General features: G+C 51.6%; 9 protein-coding genes across 9 annotated transcripts; 4 read left to right on the forward strand and 5 right to left on the reverse strand.

Moving 5' to 3' along the window:
- Nucleotides 1–1,394: 1,394 nt before the first annotated feature.
- P152DRAFT_472348 (uncharacterized protein) lies at nucleotides 1,395–2,399 on the forward strand (the record flags this gene model as incomplete). Its single annotated transcript, XM_033681147.1, has 1 exon — nucleotides 1,395–2,399. One exon carries the CDS (start codon nucleotides 1,395–1,397, stop codon nucleotides 2,397–2,399), a length of 1,005 nt encoding a protein of 334 aa, XP_033536236.1.
- A 1,268-nt stretch (nucleotides 2,400–3,667) lies between these two features.
- Nucleotides 3,668–4,783, reverse strand: P152DRAFT_447942 (short-chain dehydrogenase/reductase SDR; the record flags this gene model as incomplete). The annotated part of the gene is made up of 5 exons (XM_033678018.1): nucleotides 3,668–3,756; nucleotides 3,810–3,909; nucleotides 3,969–3,998; nucleotides 4,065–4,358; nucleotides 4,418–4,783. The coding sequence occupies 5 exons, from the start codon at nucleotides 4,781–4,783 to the stop codon at nucleotides 3,668–3,670; spliced, it is 879 nt and encodes a 292-aa protein (XP_033536237.1).
- A 236-nt stretch (nucleotides 4,784–5,019) lies between these two features.
- P152DRAFT_456882 (ferric reductase transmembrane component 4) lies at nucleotides 5,020–7,399 on the reverse strand. Its single transcript, XM_033679108.1, has 3 exons — nucleotides 7,012–7,399; nucleotides 5,168–6,965; nucleotides 5,020–5,117 (listed from the first exon to the last, which is right to left on the reverse strand). Exons 1-2 carry the CDS (start codon nucleotides 7,383–7,385, stop codon nucleotides 5,402–5,404), a joined length of 1,938 nt encoding a protein of 645 aa, XP_033536238.1. The 5' UTR covers nucleotides 7,386–7,399; the 3' UTR covers nucleotides 5,020–5,117; nucleotides 5,168–5,401.
- Nucleotides 7,400–8,816: 1,417 nt separating this feature from the next.
- On the forward strand, nucleotides 8,817–11,199 carry P152DRAFT_413629 (uncharacterized protein). Its single transcript, XM_033677007.1, has 5 exons — nucleotides 8,817–9,486; nucleotides 9,541–10,235; nucleotides 10,290–10,370; nucleotides 10,420–10,557; nucleotides 10,606–11,199. Exons 1-5 carry the CDS (start codon nucleotides 9,305–9,307, stop codon nucleotides 10,752–10,754), a joined length of 1,245 nt encoding a protein of 414 aa, XP_033536239.1. The 5' UTR covers nucleotides 8,817–9,304; the 3' UTR covers nucleotides 10,755–11,199.
- A 371-nt stretch (nucleotides 11,200–11,570) lies between these two features.
- On the forward strand, nucleotides 11,571–13,693 carry P152DRAFT_281475 (uncharacterized protein). Its single transcript, XM_033674923.1, has 4 exons — nucleotides 11,571–11,884; nucleotides 11,955–12,422; nucleotides 12,479–13,392; nucleotides 13,446–13,693. The coding sequence occupies exons 1-4, from the start codon at nucleotides 11,686–11,688 to the stop codon at nucleotides 13,539–13,541; spliced, it is 1,677 nt and encodes a 558-aa protein (XP_033536240.1). The 5' UTR covers nucleotides 11,571–11,685; the 3' UTR covers nucleotides 13,542–13,693.
- Nucleotides 13,694–14,084: 391 nt separating this feature from the next.
- On the reverse strand, nucleotides 14,085–14,828 carry P152DRAFT_373119 (uncharacterized protein; the record flags this gene model as incomplete). Its single annotated transcript, XM_033675553.1, has 1 exon — nucleotides 14,085–14,828. A coding segment is annotated over one exon (744 nt), but the record flags the coding sequence as incomplete, so codon positions are not given.
- Nucleotides 14,829–15,422: 594 nt separating this feature from the next.
- Nucleotides 15,423–17,539, reverse strand: P152DRAFT_281494 (cytochrome P450). The gene is made up of 3 exons (XM_033674924.1): nucleotides 17,104–17,539; nucleotides 15,838–17,054; nucleotides 15,423–15,787 (listed from the first exon to the last, which is right to left on the reverse strand). Exons 1-3 carry the CDS (start codon nucleotides 17,320–17,322, stop codon nucleotides 15,490–15,492), a joined length of 1,734 nt encoding a protein of 577 aa, XP_033536242.1. The 5' UTR covers nucleotides 17,323–17,539; the 3' UTR covers nucleotides 15,423–15,489.
- A 3,321-nt stretch (nucleotides 17,540–20,860) lies between these two features.
- Nucleotides 20,861–21,319, forward strand: P152DRAFT_447948 (uncharacterized protein; the record flags this gene model as incomplete). The annotated part of the gene is made up of 2 exons (XM_033678019.1): nucleotides 20,861–21,208; nucleotides 21,299–21,319. 2 exons carry the CDS (start codon nucleotides 20,861–20,863, stop codon nucleotides 21,317–21,319), a joined length of 369 nt encoding a protein of 122 aa, XP_033536243.1.
- A 1,094-nt stretch (nucleotides 21,320–22,413) lies between these two features.
- Nucleotides 22,414–24,214, reverse strand: P152DRAFT_456888 (uncharacterized protein). The gene is made up of 4 exons (XM_033679109.1): nucleotides 23,868–24,214; nucleotides 23,442–23,814; nucleotides 23,180–23,393; nucleotides 22,414–23,124 (listed from the first exon to the last, which is right to left on the reverse strand). Exons 1-4 carry the CDS (start codon nucleotides 24,075–24,077, stop codon nucleotides 22,809–22,811), a joined length of 1,113 nt encoding a protein of 370 aa, XP_033536244.1. The 5' UTR covers nucleotides 24,078–24,214; the 3' UTR covers nucleotides 22,414–22,808.
- Nucleotides 24,215–24,721: the final 507 nt, after the last annotated feature.

Raw genomic sequence — 24,721 nt, forward strand, 5'->3', positions numbered from 1 at the left:
TCCCGTTTTGTAAATCGCTCAACCTGCACTCGCGACGCGGCCATATGTCCCTTGCACCCTGCCACAATGCCGAAGTCGTGCCCTTTCCGCCGTCATTTCCCTGCAAAGCTAAATGATCGCTGCAGTCATCCGAGTTGCCGCGAGGAGGGTGGCTGTTTACGCTCGCCCTGTGCGGTACCGTCCATATCCCCGTCCCTGTGGAACCATGTGTAGACACTGTGCGACCACTCCTGAGCGTTTCGTTTCGTGGTCGTCTTCCCCCCCGTCTCAACCGTCGCCTGCCCCTTCCCGGATCGTCGAAGGCGCTCGACTGCTCGAGGCTTAGGTCGATCTGTCATCTATCGCATCTGGATCAGCGTGCAGGTTCATGTAGCTCCCGTCGCCGTCTTTGCCGTCCAATTCGTCCATGCCTGTGTCCAGATCGATTCCAGATCGATCGGCCATCGCCTTCCGCGTGACGGAGCTAAAAGCAAAAGCCCTTTACCTCCTCCTATCTACTTGCTGGCTTGCTGTCGATCCTCCCTACCACCATCACTCGTGCCTGGTCAACCGACTTGGAAAACTTTGGTTACTCAAACTTCCTCGATATGCACGGCACGTTCATGGTAAGTTGGGGGGGGAAGGGGGTGGGAGGTGGAGCCGCCGCAAACGTTGGACCGTTGAGAAGAAACGAAACACGACCGTTGCCCTCCACGACCTTTGCGCCGCCCGCCGTTCCTGGCCACGACCCCGAAAAACCCGCAAGAAAAAATGATTCCAGATGGGGTTCGGGGGTTCGTCGCTTGCGGTTCCTTGCATTGGGCAACGCTCACAACCGTTTACCCGTTTGTGTCTTGCAGGACTGTCAACCAGAAATTGACCACTTTTACGGTTGCAATGTGTATCCCCTCCCCCCATGGCCCCCAGGCCCCTTCTCATGATATGCATCTCTCCCACGTCCCCTTTCTGCATGGGATGCCGTCGCGGAGACGCGGATCGACCTGCTCCTGGTCTGCAATGTCCAATCGTTTGTCGTCCTGTCGACGCTCTTGTACTTCGCATCAGCTGAAAGGCTGCAACACAAGCCGCTTTGGATCGCTGGTTTAGACCTCGACGTTACCCCCAACGTCGTTTTGGATACATCTGGGGAAGGCTGCTGTCAGACGCCGTGACCCGCCGTAGCCGTCAGTTGAGATGCCATGCAACGAGGCCGCTCGCGTTCAGAATTCATATACATTTGGTCGCCCCGTCTCACAGGTAAGATGGCCCTCTAGTTTTTCAATAGTTCCTACCGGCGGCATTCTTTGCTTTCGTTCCTGCTCGTGTCCCCTCTTGCTTTATATGTCGTTTCGTTCAGTTCTGCTTGAACAGCGTCCATCCGCTTTGTTCGTTCGCCTGGTCCCCTTGTTGTAAAGATGGCGGCATATCCACCACTTCCCCCGACTAATCTCCCCTCTCACCGTCCATACTCTCGTCTCCCCGACCTCATGACCCATAAGCCGGGGGGCTACACCATTCAACCTTTCACATCTCATGATCTCCCTCGCGCCGCTCCGCCGTCCGCTCGGGTTCCCCTCACCCCCGACTCGAGCTCCTGCTCGTCGCCGCGCTCTCGTCGGGGCTCAAACGAGGCAGATGATGGTGTCCATATGCCTCCTATGTCTAGCGGCGGTCCGTGGTTTCAAGGACCCCCTCACGCTCCATTCCCACCGTCACTACCATCCTTGCCGCCCATGCTTGATCGCTCTGGAGCCGTTCCTCGTCATCTGGTCCAGCAGCAGAGACTCTCCCCTCTCGACACGACGTCCGGGTACCTTGTCTGTCGGACTTCTCATTCCACCCTATCGCTTCGAGACGAGTCCGAGAGCATGTCCCCAGCCTCTCCGTCTACCAGCGTGCACACCTCCACCACGACCAGCGTCCGTTCCTCCCGCAAGCGCGGCCTCCCAAGCGAGTGCCATCCTCCCCGCAGCAAACGCAAGCGGCCCACCGACCTCGACGGCCCCTCCCCCCCCTGCCCAGGCGACGATGAGACCGACCCCGACGAGCCGACATCGGGCGAAAAGAAGCGGCTGAACGAGAAGCAGAACCGCCGCGAGCTGACAGACGCCATCGGCGGCATCCAGACCACGCTGCTCGAGCAGGGCGTCCAGTTCGACATCGAGTCGCTCCAGAACCACAACCAGCGCACCAGCGGCCTACGGTTCAAGAAGGTCGAGACCCTCACCCGCGCCCACAAGGCGATCATCCAGGGCAGTCGGCTGGCGGAGGCGATCGAGGGGTTGAAAGATCAGGGGGACGCGAAGGGGGGCAAGGGGCCGTCGACGCTACAGAGGCAGGCGTCATGGATGAGCGAGGAGCATGTCGATGACTTGATTCGGGTCATGCGAAGTCTGGCTGGGAAGACGCCGTCCGATTGATATATCACCTATCTTGCACCGGTGTTCATAATGTCTCTTTTGTCTCCAAGCGAAGAACGATCCGACGCTCGGTACACCCATTCACCGTCCTTACATATCATGACCACTCCCCATTCCTTCATCTGCAGCAATATATCGCATGTATCCTTTAAACTAATGGGTGGCTATCTCTCGGTACGGGAACCTGGTTCGCAAAGCTATTGAGCGTTGGGACTTGTCTATTTTGGTTTTTTGCGGCTTGTATTAGCACCCAGCGGCGTCAAAAAGAAACGACGACTTGCAGGTTCATCCGGGAACCCGGATCCGAACTGTTTCGGTAAACTAGGTATCTAAATATAACGTAATTTTATACACTTCGCAATGTGCTTGTCCCTGTTCCTTAATCCTTTGCTGGAAGGATGGAGGGATCAGTGGCCGATATGCTAATGTATCTTCTGTTTATTATGTCGCCCCTGGGGAGTCCCAATCTCGTTGGATATGTAAACTGACTTGTGATTGCCTCTTTTGGACTAGAGTAGCGTTCCCGTTCGGGGTTAGTTCGCTTGGCCCTTTTTAACCCCTTCCAAAACTTTCAGGAAACATAAATACTTCTATCTTCTCTTATTCCTGACACACTTGGAGCTTGAAACAAAGCTCCAGGTGTGCCTTAGCACAGTTCCAGTGGAATGCCATCCCTTGCGGGAATGCACACTTGACAAGTACCAGAGGCAGGTCATAATTTGTGATGTCGTCTGGAGAACCGCCCGAGAGGGATTTACTAGCTTTTTTATATGTGAGGTTTGGCTCGCTAATCTAATCATCGCTCAATCATTTAGAATGCAGCCCAACAGCTACTTTACGTCGCCGTAATCTTCGTTAAGTATTCTGCATTTGGAAGTCTATGGATAGCAGGGTATCGTTGTTGCTGTCGCTATCGCCGTTAATCTTTCCAGAGACCACTGAGACTAACCGTCTTTGACTACATTTTTCATCGTCAAAAATTTGGGCACCAGAAGCTTCTGATCGATATCAAGTTACGGTCAAGTCTCGTGCATGTCGATAGTGGCGGAAAATTAAAGATTAGTACGGATAAAGTATCATTCTATACAAATGCAAGGCGTGCGGCTTTTAGAAAGATAAGTACAAACTGGTAATCATTTTCAAAGTTCCCGTCAGTGATATAAACACCAGCCCACCAGGTGGGGTCGTGGGAAACCAAGATCAAACAAGAGGAGATCGAAAAGTAGTTCAGACGTAAGTAGTCCAACCTTGTTAACTCGTCTTCTATATCACGTATGTCGGATTGTCATGCCTCCATCCACTGGTATTGTTGTACCATTCAGATATGACGAGGCAGGTAGGCAAATATTTACAGTCACTGTGAATAGCGCTAGATTAGAGAGTGATCGCAGTGGAGGGAACCATTCTTACTTTGGGCAACTTCTTCAGGATCGGCATAGCGTCGCATCGGTACTCTCCGCTTGGCATATGACTCTTTAAGTTCAGGCGAGATTCGTGCAGTCATATCGGTCTGTGTCAACAAGTCTCGTTAACGTTTTTTTTCTCACTCAGTACAAGCGCTCTCCTTACAATGATTGCACCTGGGCAGATTGTATTCACCTGCGAAGTATTATAAGCATCAGATTACTCTCTCATTATCCTATACGGAACATTGATACAACTTACTGTGATGTTCTGGTATTTGCCGAGCTCGACAGCAAAGGATCGAGTCAACCCTGTCACCGCGGACTTGGTTGCACTATATGCAGCATTCCCTGGCCCTGTGACAAAATGTTCCGTACTCGCAATATTGACGATTCGCGCTGCGTCGCTCTTCAATAAAGCCGGCACGCATGCTCGAATAAAAATCACGAGAGCTGTGAGATTGATATCGACGGTCTTGTCCCAGCGAGTCTCAAATGATCCATCTTCGTCGAACGCCCCTCCACCGACAGAGATGCCAGCATTATTGACAAGGATCTGTAGGTTGGACCATATTATTAGACTAAATCGCAAAGAGAAGGGAAGGCAGTACGCACGTCAAGGCCACCGAATACCTCAATGACCTCTTTGCAAACTTGCTTGACCCTACTACGATCTGCCACATCGCAAACCCAGCCTTTTGCACATGTAGGATGAACAGCGTTGATCTCATCAACCACGGCCTTCACTCTACCTTCGTCCAAATCCAGGACCGCAACTTGTACGCCTTCATCAGCGAGTACTTTGGCAGTCTCTCTTCCCATTCCCGATCCCGCTCCAGTCACGATAGCTTTTCTGCCTCGAAGTGACCGCGATAGCTTGGTCAATCTTCCTGCCGGAGCTTTCACATCGGACAGATGAGATCTGAGTATGTCTATTCTGTTGAGCGCCTTTTGCGCATATTTATCTGATGGTTTGGACATGGTTATAGCGTGTATGAAGATAGCGGAAGATGTAGAAACGAGATGGAGGCCTTAATGTGTAGAGGTGTGATAGGCGTGGCATTGGTTACGGTAGTTAAAGGACCTCGGTAAGCTTGAAATGTCCTGAGGGGTGCAGTTCCAGAGCCTAAGTCCATATATCAACAATGCTAACAAGCCGAGATATTTCGTAGTGTAAGAAGAGGATTCATGTTATTAAAGTATGACTTACAACAAGGGTGGAGTCGTTTTAACGGTGGTCAAAATACTCTATATGTACTTCGGAGGTACGGCAGCGATCATAACAACTGTGAAGGCAACTAAATAACCCGGAGATCTTGATAATCAGCCTACCTATTATCTAATATGAGTTTTGATTCAACATACCCTCCAAACCAACAGCTTTTATGACAGTAACGCTGGCATACGTAATACCAATCAGCTATGTGCTGTTCGAGAATATGGCCTAGTTCATAGATATTCGAAACACACATCATGTCGACACCTTCGATGTCCTCTTAGGCATCAAACGAAGGAGGTGTCTTAAGCTAGCCGGTGCGCCCTACAACATAATGTAGCATATTACGACCAGCTTTACACAGCAGTGCATAAAGTGCACTCTCACCATGAGAAAGCATCAACCTCCAGCTCCACTATCGTCTTCTCATGGCGTCCTAAACTGGCAACAATCGCACGTACATCATCACACAGTGAACCCGGCCCACACACAACAACACCAACCTTCTTGTACCCAGCCGCGACCTCATGCCTTAGCAACGAATCAATATCCAACCGCTCGCCAATGCGGATCTCCTTGTCTGCAACACTAGCCAGCACGGTGTCCAGATCGCGCACGATAGGCTCGTCCGCTTGCTTAACGCCCCATGCAATCTTGACGTTGACGTGCGCGTGCAGGAAACTCAGCAGCCCGGTGATGCCGATGCCGCCACCGATAAGGACCAATCTATCACAGCTCAGCACGCCCTCGGTGGGGTTGTTCGGGTATGGGCCATCGAGAAGGGTGGGCAAGCTAGCGTCGCTCTGCAGGCTCCTGGTCATGCCGGTGGATCGGCGCACGTAGATGGTGATTCCGGCCGTGGTGCGCAGATCGCAGGAAACGGGTTTGACCTGGACCTTGACGTCCTGCTTGGCGTGCTGGTGGGGGGAGTCACCATGGAGGGAGTTGTTCGCGCTAGGGAGGCGATGCCATGCGGACTGTAATAGTGCCGTGGAGTTGACCGAGAAGGGGTGGTTTTCCCACGGCCGCAATGGGTTGACGGTAGGGAAGTAGGCGTAGCCATAGTAACCGGGCTTGCCGTTGAATCGAATCCCAGGAATATCGACGCGGACGTGGTTTGCGCCAATGTCAGTGACGGTAGCTCGTTTAACGCCGTTCTTAACGATATGATAGACACGCGCAAGACGGTCGAAGGCCCAGACGGCGAAGGCGGCGTACAACCAATACTCGTGGGAGCCGGGTTGGCCGAAGCGCAGAACAAGATGGTACCAGCTTCCGACAACGGTAAAGACGGCCATAATAATGTGGCCGATAAGGAAGATCTCGTAGCTCCAGCGGCGTATCCAGAGGAGGCTAAAGACTAGCATAGCACAGCAAAAAACAGTGCCGACGATTCCCCAGAGCCAGTAGGGCTCCTTTACGTCCTTTGCATACGTCCCGGTTTGAACCCTGGCTGCCCAAAGCAAAATTGAATGAAGGACAGTCTGGACAACAAAGAGTCGCGCGACCCAACGATGAAGGAGGAGATAGGTCGAGTGTGACCAATTAGAGAGCCAGAGGAGAATATTGTTTCGTCCGGCGAAGAGAATAGTCAGAGGAAGGAGGGCAAACGCAATTTCGCCAGTGCGATATCCGACATAGGCCAGAATTTCTCCGCGCCAGTTATAGCCCCATGGATGTTTGCCGAGATTCAGAGGAGCGAGTAATCGATAATTCGTGCAGGTTAGGACGACATTGAGGATGATAAACATGGCAATGTACCAAAATTGCCCCAGGGTCGGTACGTTCCCAAGGAGCCAGGGAAGTGGACGAACCTGATAGCGTCCGATGATTGAAGGGTACACCAGGTAAGGATTGAGCTTCTCGATAATTGCTTCTATAATGGGAGTTTTGGAGAGGATGGTCGTGACGATGGGAGTGCCAAAGCCGACAACCAATAGTATGATTCTAACCCAGGTCGGTGACGGCTGTGAACACGGAAACATGTACTTACGAGTACTTGTAGAGGTAGTGTGAATTTTGCTCCTGGATTTCAATCCAATTGACTTGAATATTGTAGTTGCTTTGTGGTACCAACATGGTGGTGTTGATGGTGCGACCGGATGCCCAGGTGATTTTTGGTGTACCGCGGATGTTTCCAAGTGTTGTATTGTAGGTCCATTTTGGGGGAGTTTTGAAATCTCCGGCGACTTGGGCGAACCAGTACTTCTCGATCTCCGCGTTGGAGACCTTGCATCGTGACTTGATACAATAAGCCAAAGTAGTCAAGAAACTAGTGTCCGCAGCCCGACAGGGTGCAGTCGTCACGGGGCCAGGGGCAGCGCCATGACTATGACCACCAGCATCCATGGCATGTCCCGATGGCATGGTACAGGTCAGGTTGGCCGAGCCGATGACAGCGCGACAGGCGAAAGCGCAATATGGTGTTGACCAAGGCTGGGTGATGCCGTCCATGCCGGCGAAAACGGTGCCGGCGAGGCATAAAGGCCTGAAGAAAGAAGACAGCTTCATGGTAAATTGGTAATGGATGCGGCTGGTGTAACTTGTGACTCGAGTTTGAGGGAATGAATGAAGTTTAATGCAACGGGAGGGATTAGTCTTTCTCATATACACCCGATCGCGTGTCCGAACGCCCATTTTGTAAATGCGAGAAGCGTAACCTTGATTTGCGCTTAATCTGGTTTGGCCAGAGCGGTGGGCTTTCCATTTTCCAATGAACATGCACATCAGGACGGGATTTGCATGGCTGGGTTGGCATAAACTACTCGCTCAGCATCCACCATCAGCCAGTGACAGACATGGACAGTCGAATTCATTTGCGCCTCGCGAGCATGGCACTTGAGCAAGTTTCTGCATTAGGCCAATGGTCCTCTAGGTTAGCTGCCCTTCCCCAACCGAGTTCTGGCTAGATAGCTCTTGAACCTTGACTCTCCGTAGGGCACCGGTGGAGCAAGAGAAAGAAAGAGGGCGTGATAAACTCCATACGAAAGGATTGAGGTCCAAACAAGCATAAGCTACCAATAGTTTCGGTTTGTTGAACGGAAGTATCGCGCTGTTGTAGAATGTCTACAACATGGATGAGACGGGGATCATTTTAAGTATGCTCGGTTCCCCCCAAGTCCGCGTAGGTATCAACTATTATAGACTGTAAGAAGTAAGAAGTAAGAACACAGGTTAGCCGTTAGATAAAAGAGGCTACCATATATTAGTAGATATTGGAGGATTCAGGTCACGTGATACATATGCATCCATGTATCCCAACGGTCGCTGCCTTCACCGAGTTCTGTCGCTCTCAAGGAAGTGTCTAAGTCTTCGTCTCAAGCCAGAAATAGTATAGATTCTATCAATAAAGTATCGCTGCTCCGTAGTTACTCTCTTGCTACTCGCCCGCTCATATCACGCTACTCCCCCATTGAAGGACGACGTGCGAACTTATAGAGGCGCACGGGTGTCAAGTGTACGATGGTGACTGCAATCGAGTGCATTTCCGCTGATTCTAGGCCTCTCCCTCCAATTCAATAGCACATCTAGAATCGCTGGGATTCCGAGGTCTGGCCTGGATCTAATCCAACTATTTGTGTTGCTATTTACTTGCTGTACTCCGCCATTGCCCTTGGCAAATTGGCATCCCCGCAGGGAGGGCGAGCAACGGCCTGGCAGCGATGAGAAAACCCTCTCAAATCCACGCACCAGCGCCCTATACCACTGGGCACTGAAGCCTGAAAGCTTTGGGATTTGCAAGCTGATAAAGTAATAAGATCCCTAGTTACCTGTAGAGCAACCCTATTAGTTCCTGAAGGTTTATGAACATGGGACCCTGGTGGTCGTGGTGAAGTCGAGAGTCGAGACAGTTGACTCCATGCGTTCGCCTTGTCAAGCACATATCAATCACTTCTTCACGGATGGATACATACTCGTACATGATCATCCGTAATACATCCATACGTGGTATATCACCGCTGAGTGCAGGAACCGATGAACGATGGTGGATCAGCGCCGATCGCGTTTCCCTCTTTTCCAGACCAGGGGATCCTTGATCAGCCGCTGCACCAATGACCAAGTCCAACATCATCCACATAACCAGTGAAACCACACGCCTAACACCCTGATAAGGTCTAGACAATTGATATCCCTTCAAGCTTCATAGCACCTTATCCGCCTTCACGTCAATAGTTTACCATTTCGACCGCCACATTCTTCGCGTCAAGTACCGAATCCGAACCATCATTGGCCTAACGTGGAGTCGGCTTGAATCGCTGTGAGTTGCGACGCGCCGGCTCCCAACCATGCTTCTCCCGACACATGGAGGCACTGGAGGGACATGGAAAGCTGCGAAGAGCCAGCTTCTTCCCACGAGAGCAATATGGAGCTGCTTCTCACGCTCGCGAATCCTCGGATCTGTCCTTGGGGGGGTGGTAATATTTCTGCTATGGCGTTTCTTCGGTGGACCATCGAAGGATATGTCCAGGTTTGCCTAATATCAGCTTTGATGTCATGCGCAGCGAGGCTAATTCATTCTTAGATTCTACTGTTCCGGCCCCTCCAAGCCCCCAACGGAGATGACCGCCCAGGAGCAGGCGAGATGGGCGTCGCACATTAATACTCCGGTCCTATTCAACTACCACAAGCCCATCACCGTCAACTCCACCACCATCGAACCCGTCGACCTGAACCCCGTCACCTCAACCCCACAAGCCGTCTCCAAGGGCGAGCGCGTCCTCATCCTCACCCCTCTCCGCGATGCCGCTCGCTTCCTCCCTCGATACTTCGACCTCCTCTCCGTCCTCACATACCCCCACCACCTCGCCGACCTAGCGTTCCTGGTGGGCGACTGCACCGACGACACTATGGGCGTCCTCGCCGCGGAACTGGACCGCATCCAATCCAGCCCGCAGGAAGGCATCCCGTTCCGTAGCGTCTCCATCGTCCAGAAGGACTTCGGCGGCCCGCGTCTCAGCCAGGCGGTGGACGATCGGCATGCGTTCGAGATCCAGGCGCCGCGGCGGAAGGCCATGGCGCGCGCACGGAATTATCTGCTGTCCGCGTCGCTGCGCCCAGACCATTCGTGGGTGTACTGGCGCGATGTCGATATTTATGATATTTCGCCGACGATCATCGAGGATTTGGTGTCGCACGATAAGGATATTGTGGTGCCGAATGTCTGGTTCCATCGGTACGAGGAGGTGAATGGAAAACTGACGGACATTGAAGGGAGATGTATGTGTCTCCCTATCGCTTATTGCCGCCCTTGCTGATAAGGTAACAATACAGTCGATTACAACTCGTGGCAGGAGTCGGCCAAAGGACTGAAACTAGCGGCAGGGCTTGACAAGGATGTTGTTATTGCAGAAGGTAACAGAATCCGTTCTTCTACTGGAATGACATACTCATCGTTTTCTAGGATATAAGGAGTTCAGCACAGGTCGGACGCATATGACGAAAATGGGAGATTGGCGCGACCCCGACCGGCACAAGGAGATCCCGTTGGACGGGATCGGGGGCGTCTCGATCGTGGTGAAAGCCGATGTGCATCGCTCAGGTATGTGACCTCGAACCCACTCCAGCGCGTATCCTGACCCTGTGTAAGGAATCAACTTCCCCTGCTACGCCTTCGAGAACCAGGCCGAGACGGAAGGGTTCGCGAAAATGGCGAAACGCGCTGGTTACTCCGTGGTTGGGCTGCCGAACTATATCGTCTGGCATATCGACACCGACGAGAAGCCTGGGAACGCTTGATCGTCCGTGATGGTTAGTTTACGATGGGCATGTTTGCGATGCTCACTCAAGGGATCCATGTTTAAACGGAAAATGTCCGGACCTACGGAAGCGTTTTGGGTATTTTCGTTGCGATGGCCGTCGTCGCATCGCATACACCTGACACCTGAGTCTGGACTATGATAATGATGGCGTTTCAATCCTCTTACACGTCCGGCGAAAATGGCTATCATTAACTATAGATGGAGATACCGATACAGGGAATTGTACAACAGATGGAAGTATGGCCCAAAGATTTCGAGGCGGGTTGGTCGAGCTCTGGAAAACTTGACGGAGTCAGGGGTGTTTCTGTTCATTGACTTTTGTTCTTGAACGGGAAGATGGGACCGACTGGATGCCTTCCACTAAGTTAATAGTTTCATTGGAATATCTATAGTGATAGACAAACAAATATGTTCGATAAAAGACCTTCATATTGTAGTTCTTGAATGATGGTGACTACAAGGGGCCTCCGGGGGGGAAGAAATTGAGTTACGTTTCTTGGCATTCCCCTAAGCACAGTTCCCACGATCTTAACCAGAACGCGGCGGAGAATTCACTAAAACAGACCTCTAGTAGTTGCTTAATTAGGAAAAGAGTATACTTTTTGGTATTATGTTGTTTTTGAGCGAATTGGGCCTGTCTGTAATGGTGGTGATGGTTGGGGGAATGCCAAGAAACGTAACTCAATTTCTTCCCCCCCCAAGCCCCCGTAGGGAGTAAATCCATAATCACGTGAAGCATGTGGCGCCGTACCAGACGGACTCGATGCTGGAGCTCGTAGGATTCAGACGTCCATAATTAATACAGTAAATTTCCTCCCAGCATAAACTAATAAGTACACTTGAGCTTCTCCGACAACGTGCATTCCGATTCCTATTTTTGCGACAGTCTTTACATATCACGGGCCCAGATGGCGTCCAGCGAGAAGAGCTCCGCTCCCAAGATCCCCGGCGGAGGGCTCTCACTCTATGCGCATTTACTAGATCCAAAATCCAAGGAAGAGGGGGGAGGAGGGTCCGGCGTCATATCGCGCGGTCCAGTCATTTTCAAGAAAGATGAACAGACGGAGGAAGAGGCGCTAGAAGCCGCGAAGAAGCAGAACATTGCCGGTACCGAGTCTTTGATCCCCTAGGTCACCACGTTTGTGAAAGGCAATTGCAAATGGCTCACTGTTTTCTGGGGATTGTTCCCGTTGCAATCCAGCAGCCGCTCTCCGTTTTCAACCGATGAGAAGACCACAAGTACAGAAGGCCAAAGTGAAGCCCGCATTCCCCAAAGTTCCGACGGCGCCTGCGCAGGCGACCGCGGCGCAGGCGTCGAGCGATGGCCCTGCTGCACCCGCGATACCTCGAAGCACCCTGGCGGATTGGGCCGGGGAGGAGGAGGACGACGATTACGCATACGTCGAGAAAAAGCAGCAGCAGCGGAAGAAGAAGCGAAAGAAGAACAAGCACGGCGACGCGCCTCTCGCGCAGAACTGGGACGACATCTACGATCCGATGCGGCCGAACAACTATCAGGAGTACAGGAAGAGCGACGAGCAGTACCGCGCGATTTCGGAGTGGAAGCAGAGGCTTCATGCGCACCAGCTGGCGCGGCGGCGATCGGCATCTGCGTCTAGCGATGAGGGGACGTTCAATCGCAATGGTATGTATAGCCAGACACGGAGTCAAGGAGTCAAGAAGTCGCTAATCATCCGCCAGCCCGGTTCGCCCCCCCTTCTAACTACAACTTCGCGCCGCCGCCGAACCTCGACGCTACCGCCGACGAAACTATGGGAGGCACAAGTCTGGCAACTGGCGACGATGCTTACCTTCGACGTATGCGCTTGAGCGGCGTAGGGACCGAGGCGGGCGACGAGATATCGATTTCACAGCCGACACTCGGTCAACAGAACCAAGTACCGGATATACCGCCGCCACCTTCAAGTACCTCACCCCTACCCCCGCCGCCTCCCTCCGCACCTTCCGGCCCACCCCCCGAGCCAAACACCGCCGGCGCGATCATCGCGCGTGCCCCCGTCCGCTACAACCTCCCCCTACCCCCCTCAAACGTCCCCTCCACCGATGCAGAACTACAAGCGGCGATCAACGCAAATGACGAGCTAGACGACGCGCCCCCCTCGCCGTCCGAGGAACCGCCCGCCCGCTCGAACCGGCCGGGCCAAGCGGGCTTCGCGGAGCGCCTGCTGCGAAAGCAGGGCTGGGCGCCAGGGCAGGGGCTCGGCGCGGAGGGGACAGGGATCACAAAGGCGCTGCACGTCAAGGTGGAGAAGCGCAAGGTCGCGCGGACGGATGAGGAGGGGGTGGTGTCGGTGTCGTCGTCGAGTAGGGGGAAGATCATCGGGGGGAAGAAGGGAAAGGCGGCGAAAGAGGAGGAGAGCGAGTTTGGGAAGCTGAGTGAGGTGGTGCGGTTGGATGGGATGCTGGCGGGGATGAGCCGAGAGGCCATTGTAGCGGAAGAGGCGGAGGGGATGCTGGGCGAGATTGGAGAGGAGTGCGGGGCGAAGTACGGTCGAGTCGAGCGTGTGTTCGTTGACAAGGATGGACTCGACGAGAGCGGTGGGATGGGAGCACCGGTGTTCGTGAAATTCACGGCGCCGTTGAGCGCCTTGCGGGTAAGCGTTCATCTCCGATGCGCATTCCGGAAATCCAGCTAATTTGATCGTAGGCTGTAAACGCGCTCGAAGGGCGGATCTTTAATGGAAACAAGATCAAAGCTCGGTTCTTTGACGTGGTCGATTTCGAGAAGGGCAAGTATTCGTGAACCGGATCAGGGGGTTTGCGCTCGACTGATTCTCGCCAAATGCTTTCACAGCTGGCAGGCACTTCTCATCGGACTGATCTGTTCTAATTCCATACCCCACGTTAATTTTATGCATGTACATCATATCCGTGCCCTTCATCGTTAAGGTGAATACCGCTCAGGCAGCGCTCCGCTATGATCAAAGTGTCCAAATATTGACCCTCAACTTGATACTCCACCATGTGCTTTTGATAATTTGACAATGCCAGGCCAGAAAATCCCGTCGCCGTCCAAAAACCAGCTCCCCCGAATGCCCTACCTATGTCAACCGATTCCGAGCGGCAGATACAGCCGTGTATTGCTCCGTCCATAATCCCCCCTTGCCTTTGCCGTGAGCAGCCGCTTCTGAATCTTCGCACCCATCGCCTGCGTCCGGAACGCCAAATCCTTGTACTCCGGCGTCCCACTCCCGTTAGGCTTCGAACCCATCTGCATCAAATCCTCGTGCATCGCCGCCTGCTTCTCCCGCATCTCCATCCAGTCGCCCAGCGTCGTGGCGTTCTGGAAACACACTGCGAAGCCGTCGCACGCGCAGGTGAACACGTCGGGGCAATGCTCGCCTTCGCCGAGGAACAGATACTGCCACATGTATTCAAACACCCGCGCGACATGCGTGTTCGGCAGAGGCGTCTCTTCCACCCATTGGCGGTAATGCATCCACCGTTCCAGCGACATCGACCGGATCATCGGCCGGGTGACGGCGAACTGCGAGTACGCTGGCGCCGCCAGGCGCGCAGGAAGCGCCGCGTCTCCGTGCAGCTCCCGCCACGCCTTGCGAAACAGAGACTGGTCGATTTCCTGGAAATCGTCTTTGGCCTTCGCGGCGTAGAGGTCGATGTCGGAGGAGAGGGGCGTGGTGGTCGTGTTGAGGTCGATCGAGGAGGCGCCGCAGCCGGGGGCGTGCTCGCATCGCAGCGGTTGGTAGCCCTGCTTCATGACGTGGGCGAGGTTGAGGCGGGCGATGATGGACGAGGTGCTGAATCCGAGGAGGTCGTTCTGGTGCCATGTGGAGGCGTGGGCGTGGACGAAGACGGAGACGTCTGGGAGCTGGTCGTAGTGGTCGATCACGTATTCGAGGAAAGCGATCGGTTCGACGGAGGACCTGTTCGTCGCGACGGAGCGGGCGCCGTCCTGGAGACTTCCATCGAGGCTGTATATGGCCTTATCCAGATCGCGAAAGGTGTGTTCCACCCATTTGATGGACTGCTTGCAACATTGGGAGACTACCAGCGTGGTGCTATATTTGGCCCGTTGGGATGGTTCACGGAGCTTAGCTGCCGGCCTGGTGGAGGAGAAGTTGTACAGGAGGAGCAGGAAGGAGCACACGAAAAAGACACCAGTAAGGACAATGCCTTTCTGTAGTATCATTATGCTATTGGCATATTGACGGGGTGGATCGGAGCGAGAACGTACTTAGGTACGCATATCGCAGCTCTTCAAAGGCGTCTCGCCGAAAGGAGGTAAGGGATGAACACACCACAAACCAGGACCAGGACGGAGAACCGGAAGATTGGGGAAGAATGAGGATGACGTGGAAAGGCCACCAGTCACGTGGGTATCGAATCACCCCTGAATCACCCCCTCAGTCACCCCCTGAATCCCCGACGTCAACCTCATTGGAATTTCTCACTGGATGTTTACCAATGGATACGATAGCGGATTTTCAAAGCAAGGCATGCGTTCACGATAGCATGGTGCAATTGAGGAGATGGTGTCATGGTGGAAATGCTGTTAATACCCAGACCGTAGTGACTCCGCAGCGTTATTGGACATAGACGTTTCATTCCGCACTGGTTCGGACTCATCTCCTGTGTTTAAGTGCTGGGAGTTACATAAAACAGCATCATACAGAAATAAGAGCCGGTATTATTAGGGATGTTATGGATTCATCCTGCTCCTAGTAATACAATCACACGTTCGTAAATCGGAGTCTCCCAGGCACATCCATATGCTGCTCTGTAAGCTTGTCTAGCTTCAACACGTTGAATCGAGAGATATTCAACTCATTTGAAGCTTCCCCTACAGAGGCATTATCTGCGGTATCAAGATTAAGCTGCCTCACTCGCAGCGTGTCAAAGATCGGCGGCCCAATGCTGTTGTTGAGCCACTTATTCTCGGGCCGCGTCTCCATCAGCTGGATCTCGAACCGCAGCACGATCTGCGCGAGGAGCAGCTTCAGCTGGTTGGATGCGAAGAATCGACCTGGGCTTCACGTCGTTAATGTGTTGAATCGGACATTGGACATTCAAGTACATACCAGGCGTGCCGGCCGTGCGAAAATCCCATAAACGTCTCACTGGTCGAGACCATGGCGTGCGGCTTCCCATCGTCGCCTTCGAGGTGCCGAAACGGCTCGAACCTCATGGCATCGTGCCAGAAATCTTCATCATGTTGCGCGGAGTAACTGGTCACGCCGACTTTCATTCCGTAAGGGATATACTCGCCACTGGGCAACGTGATCCCCTCCTTTTTCTTGACCATCTTCATCACGCCGCGAGACAAGAAGCCCCACAGTCGCATACTTTCACGTAGAGTACTGTCAATTCGCGTCATGCTCTGCAGAGCTAGTCGCTGCCACTGCTCGGACTCCGGGCGGGATGAGACCACACCGTGGACTTCGGTGCGCAGGCTACTCTGTATGGCAATGCAATTCGGTGATGATGCAATGTCGAATAATACGTTCGTAATCGTAATGACTGACGACTGGATCGCCGCAAAGGTAAGAACGGTGAGACGTTTCGCGATGAATTCCGGATCGCGACCTCGTATCGACTCCTCGTCGAAGTGGGTATAGGCATCATGAAGCGCCCATTGAATGTAGTCGTTATGCCTGGAGTAATCCGGGTTCTTATACTCGCACGGTCTCGTACCAAACTCGTACTCAATAATCCTAGACTGGATGACTGGAATGATTGCCTTGCGAATTCCGCGGTAATGGTACATGTCGAATGCTTGGATGATAGGGGCGAATATTGGCCGCAAAGATGGAGGTAAAAGGTGCAAGAATGTCGCAACTATGACCACATATCTCGCAAACGTACTGCTCGACTTCGTGTATCCTTCATCTCGACAAAGGGGGAGACCAACGAGCACCCGGTTGGAGATTCTCGCAATGACTTGCAGCAGACTTTGATATAGAGGCACAGCCTTCCATCCGAGAAGGTCCGGTTTAATGGTTGCATGGGAACCCCAGATGTCGTCCAAGCTGGTGGTGATCTCGTCCACGATGTCTGCGGAGTAGCAGTCCAGCCACTTGGTCATCTCCCGATTGATGACTCGCTTGTGGACAGTATCAGAGAGAATGCGGGGGTGCAGCATCGTCCGATCCCCAGCCAGGAATTGCACATTGGTCGCGTTCTGGTCCATGATGTGATCCGGCTGGTTCAGTAGCCACGGCATCTGCGAGTGAGGGATGATAACCTCCGGACCGGTTAAGATATTCGGCAGAATGTATGCTTTGCCGGCTTTGGAGTACTGCAAACGGGTTACTCTAGGGCCACCCCGCTTGGATAAGGAGACTGACCTTTTGGTACCCGTCATTGATCACGTCTTTCATCCTGAAAAAGCTGAGTAGAGTCGACTTTGCACGGGCGAAGGCCCCTTGCTTGCCTTCTGCGCATCCCGCCCAGGGAATGCTGGGTGGGAGCCCATGACGAGAGAACAGCCTTTTGAAGATATAGCTCACGGCAATGGTAATGCAAATAACAGTGACAAGAGCCCAGAGTTGTACAGGAAGACTCATATTTCTAGCCTGAAAGTTCCTTTTGGGATGCAATCGGTATGAATATTCACAATGCTAAGGGAGATGAGAGCATGAACGGAGTATAATCACAAAGGGGATTGGTACATATATGGCACCAGTTTACCAAACCACAAACTGAACTGATCGGATAGTTGTGGCTTGTATTGACATTGAATGGGTGTCTTCAGCAGCCGAACAGGTTTATATTGACAGGCAATGGCTTCAACGCAAGGCTAGGACGGGAGAATGAGATTTGCCAAAGGATAATTGCTTTTGATGTTGGTATCAGGTTGCGTATAGACAAATGCCCATTGCAGGTCAGGAAGCCAATTCAGTGCGAGGTGTATGACTCCACACACCGGACAACCGGCGGAATCCAGCAAGAATATGGACAGGCTTGAAAGAAAACGTCGAAGGACTTGATATGGAAATGAATTAACATTCAGAGAAAACAAATGGCGAAAGATGACAGTTCAGTGACTTCCTCTGTGTCCCACAGATAGCACTGCCTTGGAGGTCAAAGTCAAAGAAACAGGATTGGTAAACCGAGAATAGGAAAGGTGCGTCTAGGAATTCCACATGCTCGTGAATTCTTGCCCATATTGCGGAAGAGCAAAGCATAGCCGGAAACAATGGATACATATCGAGTTAACGCCGGGACTGCAGAAGGTTCTGTATCTAAGTTAGGTTGTCGATTGTTAGAAGACATCCCTGGGGGTTGAGCGCCATTGTTCGGGATGATCCGCGTAAACTAGGAGACCTCCAGTGGAGAAATATTGCCATACTAGATTACTAGTAAGTTCTGGATCTGTATTAGGCAGACGTACAAACCAAGAACAAGTTGTTATCCGTTAGCCCTGGTTAGTGGCGTCGCTACTAAACAATAGAAAACCTCGCTATTCCGCAACACGACGTGGTGCATGCCATCCAACTATCCAAGGCATAGGATGTGATAGGAGTAGAGCTTTGGAAGAATAGCTTGTCCGGCTACCAAATCTTAGCAATCAGTAAGCATGTAGTCCAGTATCCTCCGTGTCGGATACGTTCGCTCACTTGCTGGGACATACGAATCCTTCGACCCGAAAGCCCGGTTGATCCAGGTTACCAATCGAGGTATGTCTGCTCTCGGCAAGTCGACAAGACTCTAAATTCTAATCAATGCCTATACAGGGTCCTTAAGCCCCAGCAAGCCTTCCAATAATGTGAGTATGTGACGAGCCAGCTGAGAGGGAACCATCAACTCATCACTGTTCTACTGCACGCGACGCATGGTGGAAAGTTAGCTTTTCGAGCCGATATCAAGGTAAAAGGACCAGTGACAGCGGGAATGAAGGCAGCTAAAGTTGAAATCTCCGGGCAATAATGGCCGTGCGAGTTTGACATTTTCTTTTATGATTTTGTGAGGATAGTCTTGGTCTCTTGGATGAATCTCAGCCACCTCGCTGCACCAGGTGCCGTTTCTGGCACTAAGACCCGTGCGCCCCATTGTGTCCTCATTAAAAAAGTCTCAACAGAATATATGGGCCTTTAACGAATCGGCAGCGATGTCGATGGATCCATGGCGTTGGGTCATGTTGATCATCCCTATTATTGACTAGCAGAAATATAGTATCATTCCTGGACCTTTGAGTTTTGACAACTTCGTCAATCGCTAGTCATAACTCATGATAGCGATAACTGACCGTGAGTACTAAGTATCTACGCAGTGTGCGACTTTTCCTGTCCGATTGTCAAGGATTGGACTAAGGCATCAAGCATGTGTAACGGATCCATCACTTTGGATTCGATACGGACGGGAATCAACATGTCGTGCGCGGTGCGTTTCCTTATCCCTCGTGGCTTCAGAATAGGGGTTCCACCCAATCACCGTGGAACCTTCGTCTCAACCTTCCATCCCTCGAAGGGTAAAGGGAGGAAAAGCCGAGTGTGGAACACGGCAGGATGTCAGGATCTGACTTCTGATCGGCTCGGACCACCCCTGACGATCGACAGGACACGACTTACGAGTTACGACACATTCACATAGCCCCAGGCCATCCTCCCGTTGTTATTGTATCGCGAATGGCATCAACTGCACAATATCTCCTCCGATTGGACGGTGAAGTATGCATGTTCCTCCTAGCATGGAATCTCTTCCACCTTTCCCGAACCGCTGGAATCAAGCGATGCAGCGATGCAGCGATGCAGCAAAGTTCGATATTGGAGCACGACACCACGGCTCCTGCGTCCGAGGTTCCGAGCTGGATTGCGTGAGGAACTCTCCAGTCTTGCAAAACTCTCCGATGGGCCGGTGAAGCTGTCAAACTTCCCGCTGTGGAGCCGGTGGAGTTATGGAGTGTGGAGTATGGTACGTAGGAACCGTACGATACTCGATATTCAATACTCGATACCAGGAGTCGACACATACGGAGCCGACTCCAGACTGCCAAGTTGGGTGTCACTAGATTTGAGAGCAGCCACAAACGCCATCGGCTTAGTCTCCCATTTGCAGGACATGAGAAAATGACGATCTACAAACACCCCAAACCGCATAGGTATGGTCACTCTCTATATGATTGGCATTTTATATTCGGAATTCCTTAAAGACCAGGTTGTTGACCAATCCTTCTCCTGAATCCTCTTCTGATGATTCTCGGTCCGAGTCCCCAGAAAGATGGAAGCACCGCTGACGTTTCATCCTTTCCGACGGTATGTAAATGGCTCCCTGTCTCAATCCCAGAAATCCATTACCCTATTACTTACGGATATTAGTTTGGTTAATTTTTAAGGTTCCCTACTCCCTAGTCACTCGGCTCACTGCCTAGGATAATTCGGTAGCTTACCCAGTGGAAGGGTGCGCTACTGTACCGTACGCAGTCCTCCCGCGGCTCCACCTAAAGGACGAGCTCGAATAAACTCCAGCGAGTTTGAAATTTGAATGCTTTAAGGCCTGAGCACCGCAAGTACTCCTTACGGAAGACAGGATTTACTGTCTATGCTCAGGTATGTCAAATCATTTGCGCCATTTTCAGAGAAAGCCTTGGCTTAGTGCAACTGCTCCACGGTGTGTCCAACGACAGTGGCTTCCAATGATATTCGGATAGACGGCTTATCGAACTCCCGGATCCACACTATTGTTTCTCAGACCCGAACATGGCCTGATTATTTGGAACAGTATGGAAACTGTTCACTACAGCCTACGGGATATCAAGTAAGGGATATTGTTACCTGTTAGACAACGGAACTAAGGCAGCTGAACTACTCCGCACTTCGGCTCGACTAGAGCTAGCTTCCTGTGGTTGAGTGAGCCTCCTCCAGTATTTCGCTGACTTCCCGTTTCTTGGGTACATTCTCTCTCTATATAAGAAGCCTTTCTTGCAGCTTGTTTTACTGCTATTCATTTGTATTCTTATATAGTCCATGTTCCTGGCGTAAAATTCTTGATTTCCTTCTTGTATCGTCCACCGATTTCCTAAGTCCCCTTTCCGCTTCGGTGAATATCTCAGTTTTCAGTCGCACAAATCTAGGGATACTAGTCTTGTACAATATACCTGCAATCATGCGCTTCTTCCCAAGTCTTGCAATAGCTGCCCTTGTCGGCACCTCATTCGCGGCGACGCCACAATGCCCTGGCGGAACCGGCGGCGGCTATACACTGTACTGCTGCACAGCGACCCTCGACGGTGGTAATGCCATTGTCAAGAAATTGGCCGCGGCAGTCAACTATCCTCTGAACGAGGACACCGTGAACTGTATCCTGCGTAAGGGGTTTCGACACATCCCTAAGACGAGCACACTGCTGACCGAATCATCAGCGAGCCCTGGATTGCTCGACCTCTTCGCACCCACTCCGCCGGAAGAATGTCGCGGTGGACTCCAGTGCTGCAAAGTACCGGTCATAGAACTCGTAAGTTTTTCGTAGTGACGAGGCTCATGGGTTCCGAATGCTTATACTTATCGTAGCCTACGATCGCTGCTTTGTACTGCCAACCCCCAGTGTGGGTTTAGTTCGTACTGAAACAGGAATCAGTGCTCCCGTTTCGGAGCCTCGATCTCTTTAGAACCCAAAGGAAATGTGGTGGTGGCAAGGCACGATCCTTGAACTGCGCGCTTTCCGGGGGATAACGCTAGAGGGAAGCTGTTCTACGACCTCGTTCTACTGTATCGGCGTCATTCGTTTGTTAGATACAGCTGGAGGAAATGGATACGACAAGGGATGCGCTGGGCCTTGATCTCTCCCGTTGATATACCGATGTACCCTGGGGTCAAAGATGTCGCCAAGTCAGATCGAGTTTGGTGTGAAGTCTTGCTGAACGATCCTGCTTTTCATGAACACCATACCATGCATGATGTTGCTAACGAACCGAGTTCCGCATTGGTTTGGAAACGATGTACTCGGTGGAGTGGCCAACACGCCATTTGTTGATTTGGCGAATATACATTGTATTGCTAGAGTCATCTCGATATCGGCGTCATATTTTCATTGACAAATTTCCATAATCCTAACGTGCCTTCCTTCGTCACGATTGAAGTGGAAAGTATAAGTATAGCGTCTCAAAATTCGCCGTGATCCCCTGAGCTCGCGATCATCGAGGACTGTCGGCAACCTACCAAACAATACGTCAGGAAATTCCGCCACTGTAATCCTGACGAGACACGCGAACTAGCTCTTGAGGGCTGGGAACAGATTAATCAGGAATGGATCAATAAACGAGTCCTGTCTATACCTGATCGGTTGCGAAAAGTAATCGAGGCGGAGGGACAGCTGATTTGCTTTGGCGGCGGAATAGCAGGTTAACAGCCGCATCTCTTTCTGTATATAACTATTTATAAGTGTCAATAACCTCGCTTTTTAATTTGACGTGATTTGAACGCGTAGTTGTTGAGATATCCTACTTTGTATGCGAATATGTATGTTGTGGCAGCGCCCAGCCAATATGAGTCCAGCTAATATTGTCCACCACGTGCTTGGCTAGCTTTCCCTTCTCTTCCTCTCTTCTCTAGCTTTGTAATAAATGGAAGTGGTACGGAATACTTGCAGGCCTTGCAGTCAAACCGTCTCAGGAGCTAGGCGTGAAATAGAATCGCGATACGTTCCGTGCGCCCACTATAGGGGTAGCTAGGTGAGTTCTGAGAACGCGTCGCGGTCTAGAGGACCATACTATAGTTAAAGTAAGTAGTAACTAACGTAATCCACCAGTGCGCTAACTAGTAGTATCGTAGATTCGTAGTAGTAGATCCGTTACACTCGTTGCGATGATCCTTCGTATTGAGAATGAGTATACATTAATTATAAGGATTCCTGGCCCTCTCAGAACTTCCCTGGGGTATCGTCCTAGATGTCCTACTCCTTATATCCCTGTGGATTCATGTCTTATAAGAACAGTCCACCTTACACGTTTCAAGAATCCAAAACGAACTTCCTCTTCTGGATGTACCCCTTAAACGTAGCGACCAAGCGAAAATTGAAAACATAGCCCCCCCATATGCGCCAGTTTTAGCCTCCGTCATACATCTTGTGGTGTTGATCGTCGTTCTGCTGTGACCGTCGCGTATGCAAAGGGTACGTCGTCATCGCTGGATTGGCTGTGGAGGATCGTAACTTTCCGGTCGACCTGTATCTGTTTTGAGGACCGCAAGGTTTGCATGTTGTAGGTCAGGCTGCCATCATGAACACCACTACGAGTTCCATGGAAATATTCAGACTGTCCTTTCGTAGCGGAGCGGGTGATGCTGCCACCCAAGGCACGGTAGGCTTTTTCCATCAATGACTTCAAGCACGGAATGCAGGCTGCGATGATGCCGACGAACATTTCCGCAAATCTGCGTCACAGGTTAGTTCCATGAATCGAGAGATGAAGGCGGCAAGGCACCATACGCCCAAATGCTGAGATCAGCGCTATCGAATGTCGGATCATGGGAATTCAGGACTAGTCGGAGCATGGCGAGCTTGACAACACCGCATACGCCTGCAATCAAGCCCAGTCCCAGAAGGAGAGCCAGGACAACTTTTTCGCGCAGTGGTCGATTGATCTTCCAGATAAATGCAAGGGGAAGAAGCGCGCATATAAAGTCGGTCAAGACGAAGAGAGCTATAATAATCAGTATAAAGGTCTTGAGGGGTGACTGGGGTCGCTGACAGGAGACGCCGTAGTTTACGTGAAGTACTCTTTCCGGAGTCCAGCAATTCGTTTGTTGGAGCATTGGATTCCAGTTCGCCGATATTGGATTGCATTGAACTAGTTGAGTCACCATAATCGCAATCGTGGTTAAGGTTATAAGAATGATCAAGCCTCCAACTCCCCATTTCCACTTGGGCGTCTGCTTGATCCGAAGTAGCATGAAGAGAATGGATATTTTTACCATTGCAACTGTCCAAACCCAAAGAGGAGAAATCATGAAAGAGAGCTTAAGAATCATCATAATCTCCTTCAATTCTAACTGTGATACATGCAGCCCATCTAACAGCGTGTACAGTCTGAGGAGGATCCCGTACCCGGCAGTGGCAAGCGCCTTAATCACATTAGTACTCGGTCGTCGCAATCCAGTTTGTACGGTAGGCTTACCATTGCAATTGAGATTGTAAAATCATCGAGTCCAAGTTTTTGGTACGACCGCCATCGCGCGTATATTCGGGTGGAATAGACAGTCAGGGCCAAGGCCAACATCGTAGTGGTTGATGCTACGACTTTTGGCCCAATCAACGTCGGTCGGGACTCATTGGAATGTGTATCCCCTGGAGGTGGTGCGCCTGATCCTTCAAAAAGTACTGACATTGTCACGATCGCAAGTCATCGATTTAAGTAAATCGAAGCAACTCGATCCAGCAGGCTCGCACTGGTCCCCAACCAGGCAAATGATCAAAGGAAACCGGAAGTACCTTTCCGTAAGGGTTATCAGGGTAGAGACCACAGTATATACATCGGCCGTGGGCCTTGAAACCGGGTGGTCCTGCAAACCCTAATTCCGTGCAGTCAGGATCCCAAAGCGGCGTAGCCGAACCCTATTGCGCCATGATTATGCAGTCTGGGGCACAGAGATGCGCCATGATTAGAGTATGCAGTCTGGGGCACAGAGATGCGCCGAGACACTATTGGCAGTGGCTGGTTAAAAAACTTTAAAAATTCTGTTAGTTATCCGGTGCTGAGAGATCTAGATTTCCTGAACTGCCCTTAGCGATCCGATGTGGAGATGATTCGAGATCGAATTGAGGCATCGCGCAAAGCTATCGGATTGTGAAGACCTTTCAAACCAGCAACAAGATGCCGATGATTAACAATGGCAACATGGATTATGCTGTACAGACAGCGAGGAAGAGATCTACCATACAACATTGCTTGGGACGCCTTCCCAGTTCCCACCTTCCCCAGCTGACTCCGGAATCCGGATTGTTGATGGGATGTCAAGTTCTGGGGATGTG

Source organism: Eremomyces bilateralis (genome assembly GCF_010015585.1).
Source record: "Eremomyces bilateralis CBS 781.70 unplaced genomic scaffold P152scaffold_5, whole genome shotgun sequence".
NCBI classification, from domain to species: domain Eukaryota; kingdom Fungi; phylum Ascomycota; class Dothideomycetes; order Eremomycetales; family Eremomycetaceae; genus Eremomyces; species Eremomyces bilateralis.